The 11,948-nt window shown below is 39.3% G+C and overlaps 1 protein-coding gene across 1 annotated transcript; it reads left to right on the forward strand.

Moving 5' to 3' along the window:
- Positions 1–5,030: 5,030 nt before the first annotated feature.
- On the forward strand, positions 5,031–7,612 carry LOC110969854 (uncharacterized). Its single transcript, XM_022220033.2, has 4 exons — positions 5,031–5,389; positions 5,993–6,044; positions 6,243–6,284; positions 6,823–7,612. Exons 1-4 carry the CDS (start codon positions 5,156–5,158, stop codon positions 7,206–7,208), a joined length of 714 nt encoding a protein of 237 aa, XP_022075725.1. The 5' UTR covers positions 5,031–5,155; the 3' UTR covers positions 7,209–7,612.
- Positions 7,613–11,948: the final 4,336 nt, after the last annotated feature.

Genomic DNA, 11,948 nt, shown 5'->3' on the forward strand with positions numbered 1-11,948 from the left:
GGACATAAAAGGACAAGACAGAGCAGTCAGTTAAAATAAATAGTAAAAATAGAGAAGAAAAGAAAAAAGAAAAGAAAAAAAAGAAAAAAAAAATCAGCTTCAAGAGAGAGGCACCCTGTTGCTCTGTATTTACTGACCTCTTCTTGGACCTGTTCCAAAAGAGTTGGTTTTCTACTTCCCACCTGTGTCTGGAAACGTTCACCAAAGAGTTCAGTCATTACAGACTTCTTAGCTGGAGGTGATCTGGTGGATGATGTCCCTGGAGATGATGAAGATGCAGCTGCTACCTCTGTGACATCAGCAGTCTGCAAAATAAAAGTCATGTTTAGGGCTAAATAAATAATATCATTTAAAAATAAAAAAGGTCATAGATCATAATACAATACCTCTTCTTCTGTGGCTGTCATCAATTCCGCCGTGAGGTTGCTGAATATCTCTTGTCTCTCCTCATCTTCAATATGAGGCAAGGCTTTAAATCTGGGGTATAGGGCTGTGCATTTGTGCAAAAAGTCATAGCACACAGAGTATCTTTCCTGCAGGTTTTTTGTGATGGCTTGCTTGACTTCCCTCACTGTAGGACTGTCCTCTTGTTTTGGTGCCATCGAATGCAGAACAGTAGTTTTCAGGGGGATGATCATGGACACAGAAGCTCTTCTTTCAGTGCTCATTAGGGTTGTGACTGTTTTTAGAGGTTTAAGTACTTCAATCACTGCCTCAGCCAAAACCACTTCTTCATCATTTAATGCGTAGACGTCTTTGCTTTTTAGAGCTTTTTCAGACAGTGATGAATATATTGGGACTTGCTGTTCAAGATATCGTTCAAGCATGTCATAGCTTGAGTTCCAGCGCGTTGGGACATCTTGAATGAGGGCATGCTTTGGAATATTGAGCATTTCTTGTTTACTCTCCAGGATGTGGGCAGCTGTGGTGCTTTTGTGAAAAAATGTCACAATCTTTCGAACTTTGCCCAGAAGTCTGGATATCTGGTTGATGCCTGTTGCTTTTTGAGAGGCTAAACTAATGGTGTGTGCAAAACAACCAATCTGAGGGCCCAGTCCTGCTTCTTTTACAGCATTGACAATGTTTTTGGCATTGTCTGTGGTTACAGGAATTGTGCTCCCAGGTCTCTCCAGCTTCCATTCATCCACAGCCTCCTTAAGGTGCTCTGCAAGATTTGTGCTAGTGTGCTGTTCATAAACGGGTCTTGTCTGCAAAACATGACTCCTCATCTCCCATTGTGGTGAAATGTAGTGCACAGTGACAGTTAAGTAACTTTCTATTGCTCGTGAAGTCCAACAATCTGTTGTAAGTGAAATGGCGGACACATGCTATAGCTTGTTAACAACCTCACTTTTAACCTTTTCATAAAGTCCTGGCACTACTTTCTGACTAAAGTAAGGATGTGACGGTATTTCGTAGCGAGGTTCAAGAACTTTCATCATATACTTAAAGCCAGCGTGCTCAACTATTGAATAAGGATGTAGTCCCGTGGCAATAAAAACTCCAATGCCATGTGTTATTGCTTTGGCCCCGTCAGAGTTGCGTGTTAGAGGTTGTTTAAAAGCACATGTTATCGGTGTTTGCACCGAGCTGGTTTTCTTTCTTGTTGATGTAACATTTACTGTCGGGTGATGCCGTTTTAAGTGCATTAACATATTAGACGTGTTTCCTGTAGCATACCCGATCTCCATGGAACAGTGCCGACACACAACTTTGGTTTTACCCACTTGTCTTTGTCCACTGGTAACTGTAAAAGGAAAACCAAAATGTTCCCAAACAGGAGAGCGTAGTGAGCTGGGAGGGTCTTCCAGCTCAGGTTTGTCGCTGGCATTGGCCATGATGCCATTTAACACGCCTGCTAGCAACGCCTCCACTTCTTAAAGAAGTGGAAGAAGTGGTGTCCGACCAAGAAGCGGTGTCCGACACTCTAAAGCGTCCGTGTGAAAACACGTTAAGGACTTTAGTTCCCGACGGAGCACTTAGATCACTCTAGTCATAAATTTGAAGAGAAAGTAATATAAAATATGAACCGAAATGGTGCGCAAGTGGACCAAACCGAACATGCCATACCGAAACGGTTGAATACAACCACGTGAACCGTTACACCACTAGTGATCACAGTCCAATTCTGATCACATCCATACACCGACATACACTCTCGGTTGCAGCTTCACCTGGTGGACCCACGTGGATTCGCCGACCAGCAAGGATGCGAGGACCCGTCCATCATTGCTTGCAGCTTTAATTAGGGTCCGAGCACCGAGGGTGCCGAGGACAGGCGGTGCAAGGGCACCGACTGTCCAAGGCACTGCGGTGCCTAGGACCCTATTGAAACCCTAGGGATTATTTATTATTCTTTCTTTGGCAAACTTTAGAATTGCACTTTTGGCGGCCTTTTCATACCCCAAAACGCGTCAAACTTGGCATGCACATCAGGACTGGCGAAAAATTTTATATTTTATGGGAGTTGCGCATGTGTGTGCCAAAATTGCTCCATAGCGCCCCCTACACTATTTCAAACTTTCTTATGAAATCAAATCACAAAAAGTTTTATCTACAGCTACAAAATTTTGGAGGCATATGCAGCATATGAGGATACGCAAAAAATCTATTACGGACATGCCCTAACCCCAACAGGAAGTCGGCCATCTTGAATTCGCTGTAAATGTTTTGACATTAATAACTCATCGGGGTTAAGTCCGACAGACCTCAAATTTGGCCAGTATATGCACCAGACCATCCTGATGAAAACTTATCAAAATGCTCTGCAAAAGTCAAAGGAAAATTCTCATAGCACCACCTATTGGCAATAACAATTATTTCTCCTTACATTTGCATGTGCCATTGCACGATACTGTATCACATCATTCTAAAAATTGGACAGATCAGTGTTCACACCTTGACGATGCCACAGTGTGAAGATTTTAACGATTCATAAAACGCTGTTGCCGTGGAAACACATTGTTGACATAAATAACAAAGTACTTGTTGACAGGTTAAAAATGCTCAGTAGCTCACCAAAATTTCCACACATATCTGAATTGGTAAACCATTTCAAGTTTTAGAGGAATTTCACCTGATTATGGCCAAATGGCTCCATAGCGCCACCTGGAAAATTTCAAACATTTACTACGGCCTGTACGTGTAACCTCCAGCTATGAAAATTGATAAGCACATGGAAGTCATCAAGATGCACAAAAATGTAATTGACAACCATGCCCAAGACACAACAGGAAGTCACCCATTTTTAATTATGTGTCATATTTTCAATGATCTTCGGTCATTTTTAGACATTTTCAAAAGCTATATACTCAAAGAGTGTAACTCTGACAGAGCTGAAATTTGGCCAGGATGTACAGCAGGCATGGGTGATCAAAAGTTATCAAAATGCTCTGCAAAAGTCTTATGACGTGGAAATGGCGACCCCTGGAAATTGACAATTCGCCATGACACCAGAAATACTGTGTAACTGTCCCGTACATGCTCCAATCTGCATCAAATTTTACATGTATGATCACAGTCCTGCCCTGATCACATCTATATGCCGATATGCAGCCATAGTCATAGCGCCACCTACTGGATGGAAGGAAATTCTATATATCTAGCCTACACATACTCCGATCTGACTGAAATTTTGCATGTGTGATCAGAGTCCACTCCTCATGGCATCCATGGGAGTGACTGACTGTCACTCTCGGTCAAAGCACCACCTGGTGGACATGCGTGGATACGCCGACCAGCAAGGATGCGAGGACCCGTCCAATGCTGCTTGCAGCTTTAATTTTTATTCTTTTTTTCCCTTTTTACAGCAATTGGAAACCCTGTACATTACTTACATTTCTATCTGTCTACTAATTTCCTGTATTCACGTTTACATACCACACAAATAAAAGGATATTTTCTTTGATAGGAACATCTTAAGAACAAGTGGTCCTGAGAAACAGCTGCCTTATGAGGGCCGTATATTTCAGGATTTAATTCTGCAGTAACAGTGCAACAGGTCATAAGGGCAGCTCCTACTCCATGAAAAGACTGATCTTTTCAGATGTTTATCATCTACTAAAGCTTGTGTTGTAACTACAGACTATACATAAAGGTGGATGAAACGTCTGCGGTTTCCAGATGAGCAGTTATGACGCTCGGTGCAGTGGTTCCAGCTGTTCTGTGCATCTTTACAGTGCCTCAGTCCTTCTAACTCCTGGTTTGTCCACAAATGAGGATTACTGGAGATGCGATGGACTGACTGTCACTCTAACCAGTCATGCTCTTAATTTTGCATAATGTTAACCTTAAGTGGCCGAATTATATCAAATTCACCTCCTGTAGAGTAACAACAACTTTATTTGTACCAGGCTGTCAACATGTTTATTGCTACTGTATGATCTATGTGCTCTACGCTGACTGACTCACTTTTGGACCCGCTTTCAAATATGTACTGAGGGAACTTTATGTGAACTGTGTTTGGCACTTCCTCTTTGGCTTTACTTCTCAATACTGGAAGTTGATATATGGTTGTAGCTTTTCCAATGAATAATATCTCCGAAGGAACTATTTGTAATTTAAGTAGAAAAGCTTTACTTTTTATTCACATTTATGGCCAGCTTAAAAAAGTGATAAGAAGAAAATGTTAACAGTTTATTGCCACCAAGTGGCCAAAACAGCAAAAAATTTTATAGATCCAAAAATATTTTCAGCACAAACTAAAACATTTGAACTTTTATTTTAATAATTGGAACTATGTTACACATATAAACATATATTGACATATATGTTTCCATTATTTACTTTCTCAAACACAATAACGCGATATATAGTGAAGAAAGTAAGAAGCTGAGTCACAACATTGTTAAACAGAAATGGGATAAACATTTGTCACACTGAGCAGCAGACAGAATATTTTGATCCAGACGTGCAAAGCAAGTTTTTCTCTGTCTGGATTGTGATGATAATCAGGCATAAGACAGCTGTTACAGTAACAGTGGATGTGGGTCTCTGTTTGGATTGTCCCTCCTCTCTGCTCACCCTTTCTTTCTGCATGAATGAGACAGAAAGTTTTGGTGTAGGCGTCTTGGATCCAGCCCAACTGTTGTGCTAATATAAGACTGTGCTTGTATCAGCAGGATACAGCTTTTTTCAGGACGCTTGGAGAGAGACGATGGGACAGAAACTGATGGGACACACTGGGGCTGTCTGCGGGGATGCTGTGGTAGATATGAGCCCAGACAAGTCAGTGCTCATCCTCCTAAAACACTGCCAGGACATGAAGCAACAGGAGACAAGACTCAGGTTCATCACTCTGTTCCTGTTGCTTGGCTGTACAGCACTTTTCATTTTTACCATCTGTGCTGATTTACGACAGCATGGAAGCTCTGGATTCAGTGGACAGGGGGTAAGTTCAAAAACTTTTTCCTTATATTCTGAGTTTTCATTTTTTTTCTTAGATAGTTTTAACTATGTCTGAATCAGTGATAAGGCAGCATGGGCATGTGAAACACACTGACACTGACAGATTCATCTTTTTATTTGTTGGTTTTATTTAAAGCTGGCACAGCGCACAATGAACTGTATTTAAACAGTGGGCACCAGATTTAGCTGTGATACTTGAATAGTTACATCTGTGTTTTTAAGAGTTTTTTAAAGAAAATGTATCACATTTATTTTATATAGGTGATTGTGTCCATATTTTTATGAGAGCTGCACTGCACACCAGAATCATCATGACAGAAAAGACCCTCCTAGTTCACTTTGAACAAAATATATCTCAGTGGACAGGTGAATAATAGCTGCCCAAATATACTTTCTTACTGACTGATGAAGAACCCCTTTCAGCTCCATTTACCTTACCTTTGCAGTTGGTGTAATGGTAAAGACAAGATCTTTTTTCAGATCTTAAGAAGCTCTCATAAAATCTACATAATGGACATAATTGAGTGTCGCAGATGAAACTATATCTGACTAAAGAATGTGAAAATATGGTCTTCCGTATTCACAGAACCCAGCTGAGCACAGTCTAGCCTACTCCAAGCAAGAGTGCAGTCACACAAGTATGTCAACTCATTCATCTTATTACTCCTGAATAAAATACAGCATTATATGTTGTCTTATTATTTGTGTCGTATTTTGTAACTCAGAGAATGCGTGTGTTGCGTGACGCAGATCAAGGCTTTCCATTCGGTAAAATATTATGAGCAAGCCTAAAGCGCTCTTTTGAACCTGTTTATCTTCTCTTTCTCTGTCTACAGAAGCTGCTCAAAATGAATTCCAAAGTGTGCGCAATGATCTTAGTAAGTGCTCCTCTTGAGATATGCGGAGATATATTTATGCTACTCTATACTTTTATTGTAATTTACATGCACTTAATTCATTTGTGGTATGTTTTATGTGTGGAGATGGGATTTAAATACTTTAACATACAGTCTTTAAGAAGCTTCAAAAAGAAATAACCAAAACTTTAAGAACTCTTTTTCAAAGACAGCTGTGAGTCACATCTGACAGGCTAGTATCTAAGTTGTTCAGAAATACATTCAAATATATATTTCAGAACTTGACAGCTAGGTTCACAACAGTACAGAGTGAATCCACATGTAAGCCTACGTGGATCTGTATTGGTGTAGTGACATGCTGCAGCACAAGTAGCTTGAGTGCACATTCTTGGCACATGGCCAACACAGGAAACTGTCCCACATTCTGATTTGTGTGTTTTGTTGGATCTTATTTACTTTAAGTAGACTATGTGTTTTAGGCTGTGGTTACCTTCACCTGTTGAGAATAGTAAAATTTCTGATCACATAACTGATTTAATGTTTGCTCCACATCCTACAGGGTCAGTGTTTGAAAACAATGTGGATAATAAAACGTACATGAAATGGCAGCCTGTGATTGGTGAAAACTACAGCGAGAAGGAACGGGCCATTGTGATTCCTGTGACGGGCTTCTACTTTGTCTATGCACACTTTGCTTTAAGATGCCACGATAAGGATGAAGGTTTCAAGAGGTTCTCTGTCCAGCTGCACAGACGGCCTTTTGGATACAATGACAATGTCTCCCTGACAGATTTCCGAGATGCTATCAAGTGTTCTTCAGAACCATACCGGAATATCTTTGTTGGACAGCTTTTTGAATTGGAGAGAGAAGATCAGGTGAAAGTGTGGCTCCGCGAAGGCTACAAACTGATTGCATCATCATCATTTGGTATTTTTCGCATATAGAAAAAAATACTTCTGTGTGATCATTGTTTTAGTCTCAGTTTTTAATGTTTTTTTTAATGAAAACATTATTTGGTGTTATTTAAGCTTTATATGTTTTAAAATGTTTTCTGTAATTTATTCTGTTAATTACACTATATATTATTTGCATAATATAAACAGAGGAGTGCCATGTTTGAGTCAGACATGTATTTCAGATATAGTCATATAGACTGTACTGGAGGAGTGGACAATATCTGTAAAAAGATACTCATTTGCTGTTTTGACGATGGCATTGGAGAGGCAACTGGCAAAAATACTCACCATGTGGCTTCTTTTATTTATCACTTATATGAATGTAAAGTATTTACTATATACAATGTAGATAACATTGTCTCGACTGCATTAAAGCATCTCTATTGCCTTTACAGCTTTGAGCTGGCATGATTGAGCTATAAATGTTCGATGAATCTTGGGTGAAGTGCCTAAAGTAAGCTCTAAGATTGAGGTTGTTTTTAATAATTTTACGCTCATCTTTAGATGACCAATGTCACCATTTAAGGTGGATCAAGTGTCTTAAACCTGCATTCTTTCTGACAGCCAGCAGGGGGCGACTCCCCTGTCTGCAAAAAGAAGCCTGTTTAAGATTGTATAGAAGTCTATGAGAAAACAACTTAATTTCTCAGTTTACTGGGTACCAAAGTTTACATTTCCTTTTCGAGTTTATGGTCTCAACAAGACTTTTTAAATACAGCATGGTGTTGACCTCATAAATTATGGTCCCATTTAGAGTAAAATAGAAAACGAAGTAGTGGTTAGCACTTTCGCCTTGCAGCAAGAAGATCCCTGGTTCAAATCCTGGCCTGGGCCTGGGATCTTTCTGCATGGAGTTTGCATGTTCTCCCTGTGCATGCGTGGGTTTTCTCCGGGCACTCTGGCTTCCTCCCACAGTCCAAAAATATGCTGACGTTAATTGATCACTCTACATTGCCCGTAGGTGTGAATGTGAGTATGATTGTCTGTCTGTATATGTAGCCCTGCGACAGACTGGTGACCTGTCCAGGGTGTCCCCTGCCTTCGCCCGAGTCAGCTGGGATAGGCTCCAGTGAGGCGACCCTAGTGAGGATAAAGCGGTGTATAGAGAATGGATGGATGGATGGATGGATAGTTAGTGATCAACAGGTTGCATCAGTATCGCTGTGAGTAGTGTCCATTACATTCAACTGCAAAAGACCAAGATGGTGATGGCAAAATTCCAAGCTCAAACCATCAAAACAGTAGTCCACTATCTAATGATGGTCTAACAAATTCAAGAATGTGAACTTCCTCAGTCACTTTATTGCTAAGATGCTTTAATATCCACTGCTCTGATTTTTACTCTCACCCCAATTCAGCAGAGGTGAAAAGAATTCACTGTCTCTGAAGCATGAAAACTGACATTGTAAAACACAATTATCCATAAACTTCTGTGAAGTGTTTTCAGTGGAATCTATTCCTTGTTACTGTCTGTGGGCTAAGAAAGTAACTGGCTTCAGGAAAACTACACTGTTAAATTTTTCAACAAATAATTTGTCCTTGCTTTGCACAGAAAATTCCATTTACATCCATTACGCTGATGTAAATTGTACTTTACAAAAACATCATGAAGTAATTTAGTCAAATCCACTTATCTTTTCTCGTTAACTTAATGTAAATGCTGCTTGTGAGCTTTTTTAATTTCTTAGATCTCTAATATTTATTTTCGGACCACTTAAGAACCCAAAAATATAAGTTCTTATAGTTTTTTAAATTAAAAACAATAGTGGAATGAATGGTTTATAATTCATTCAAACTACACTCAACAGAATTAGGTTTAGAAGCAAGAGAGCTTGCATCTATAAGCAGATTTCGCAGGATGCATTTTCAGAGTGTTCAGAATTCCTAGCAAAGTTAAATTCAGCTCGAACTAAGTTATGGTTAATGTAGGAGCCAAATTGTGATTTATATTGATTTTCACACATTCTTTCTTTTTATTAGTATATTTATGTGAATGGGAGAGAGAGTGTGTGTGCACACGTGTGCCCTCGGGAGAATCCATAGCCATAGGTGTGTTTAACGCACCTAGAGGAGACCAGAGAGCCACTCCACCTGGCTGAGGAAGCTGTAAGTGGAGCTAAGGGGAAGGCTTAAAGACCATCTGGGTGTGGCTGAGGAAGGAAAAAGTTTTTTGACCATTCGGCTTCATGAAGAAATTAGGCCTTCTTAAAAGACTCTTCAGTTTAAAGCTTTATTATTTTATTTTCAACTTAACTGTATATTCATTCAACAACAGTAAAGCAATAAATGGTCATTGGGACGAACTGGATCCACTTTTACTCATCTTTATCTGCACGTGTCAAGACAAAAATCCAACTCAGCCATCAGTAATAGTAAAGCAGCAGACTGAAGGGGTTGGCTGAAGTTGCTATTACAGTTAATGTATTTTGCTTTTTGTTCTATTGAGTTTGCATGGATGAATTATTATTTATTATTGTTATTGTTGTCATGGGGGCATTTGTGTTTTTCTGACATTTAAAAATATTTATTACAGGACATATTACTTTTGTGACTTTGAATTGTACTTAGTTGGATTGCACTCCCATTGCTGTATAATGTATATTCACATGGAGCTGTAAAGCAGTCACATTGGACTGTACAAATAAACTTGACCTATATTGAATATTGGCTTCAGGGTCACCCGCACTGACTTAACTATCAACTTTGTCAGTTTTAAGGCTAATCTTGAAAGTAGAGAGGGTGTCTGCCTCAAGAACCCAAAGTGGGAGTTCATTCCACACCTGAGGAGCTGATAACTGAAAGCTCTGCTTCCCATTCTACTTCTGAAAACTCTGGGAACCACAAGTAAACCTACAGTCTGAGAGGGAAATGTTCAGTTAGGATGATATGGTACAATTAGATGTTAAAGCTAAGATGAAGATGGTCATTCAGAGATTTATATGCGAGGAGAAGGATTTTAAATCCCTGTAACAGATATGCATCTTTTGTTAAAATTGTCATTGTCATGTGTAAATCCAAGCAAAAAAATAAGAGCTCAAAAATAAAGCAGAAGGTACAATACAATTGCTCATGAATACCATATCTGATTACCACATGTTTAGTCCATATCAGGGGTTGATTAACAACTTTCTCCTAAACCCAAATGAACTATTGACCTAACTGTGAGCCAAACCAAACATATTAGGTGTGAAAGCACTCATGCTGAAAGAACTTTAGGATTGCACTGTACCTGATTCCTTCTTTCCTTTTCTGCTAAGCTACATTAGCTGACTGCTGATGGTGACTACATATCCAGCGTACAAACATTAGTCAAGCTTCTTCTCCAATTGTTGGTAAGAAAAAATTAAAAAATTCCAAAAAAGCTAAATTCTTCCTTTCAGTTTGGTAACAAAGTTTGTCATGTGTATATGACGGATCCACACTCCAAACACAATATGACACATGAAGATAGGTTAATTTTTTGTAGATAATATTTATTTAGCCAGTTAAATCAGGGGGACACAGACTGTATTACAGATCAGCATACAGGGGAATTTCTGCTTCTGCATCTTTAATTTAGACTGTTTTTAGGAAGTCTGTCATAACCCTGCATTGCTTGAGCACCGCTTTATCAGTTGGGCAAGTTTGCTCATTAAAGAGGGCATCCAGCCCAGTCTTCTACATATGTTCAGCACCTGAAATAATAGCATTAGTAGACAGTTGTGATGAAACACAATAATTTGGAGCCAAATGTGTAATTGTTCTTTTTAATCGCTTAATTGGTATGTGCCTTCCGAAACCATCACAGATCAAAGCTGAGAAGTAAACAGGTTTAAATACATGACTATGTTTTGTGAAGGCTTGCTTGGATTAGAAACATCTGGTTAGGAGAGGAAAAGATTGCAGTTTGGGCGTCCAAAAGAGAAAAACAAAAATACCATGATGATGATGCCTGAAAGCAAAGGGTAATTTAATTTCCTGTCTTTCTTTCTTTTTTTTTTTTTTTTTTTTACAAAAATATGCTTTACATATGCAGATTGTAAAAAATACTTGTGCAAGTGCTACAAAGAGGATATTCTGAAAGCTGCTATAACATGAATTCCTTGTAAATGTTTACTCTCTTCATTGTGGGAATTCTGCCAGAATTAGGCTGATCTCTGTTATGATGCAATCATAAACATGATGAAACTTGACTACGTGAGTGAGAGGAAAAAGGGAATGGGGCAGAAGGGGATTTGTCATCAGATTAAACTTGGCAACACTTCAAGCTAATACATGTAGACGGTGTTAGTCACTGCTAAACAACTACTCTTGCATCATAACTTTCACATGTTTGACCTGAGTGATTTTGTGCTATACTATGAATGACCATGTCTCAGTATCTGTTAACTTATGAAAAGATTGATACGAGTGTTAATAGTCAATTGATTGTGAAATGTAGCGACCCATTGTGAATTGAGGGACTGGAATGGAAGGTAAGGCTTGTAAGGGGCCAGACAAAATCATCCAGTCTATCCCAGCTGACTTATGGTGAAAGCAGGGGACACCCTGGACAGGTCACCAGCCTATAACATTGCCACATACAGAGACAGACAACCAAGCACACTCACATTCACACCTATGGACAATTTAGAATTACCATTTAATGTCAGCATGCTTTTGGACTGTGGGAGGAAGCTAGAGAACCCATTGAGAATCCACACTGCATATGCAGAACATGCAAACTCCATACAGAAAGATCCCAGGCCC

This window comes from Acanthochromis polyacanthus, chromosome 18 (assembly GCF_021347895.1).
Source record: "Acanthochromis polyacanthus isolate Apoly-LR-REF ecotype Palm Island chromosome 18, KAUST_Apoly_ChrSc, whole genome shotgun sequence".
Taxonomy (NCBI): Eukaryota; Metazoa; Chordata; class Actinopteri; family Pomacentridae; genus Acanthochromis; species Acanthochromis polyacanthus.

What these genes read in the sequence shown, in the direction of transcription:
- LOC110969854 (XM_022220033.2), top strand. Translation starts at nt 5,156, where the DNA reads ATGGGACAGAAACTGATGGGACACACTGGGGCTGTCTGCGGGGATGCT. An exon ending in GCAAGAGTGCAGTCACACAA is followed by an intron (nt 6,045 to 6,242) that starts GTATGTCAACTC and finishes CTCTGTCTACAG; the next exon opens with AAGCTGCTCAAAATGAATTC. An exon ending in AAGTGTGCGCAATGATCTTA is followed by an intron (nt 6,285 to 6,822) that starts GTAAGTGCTCCT and finishes CACATCCTACAG; the next exon opens with GGTCAGTGTTTGAAAACAAT.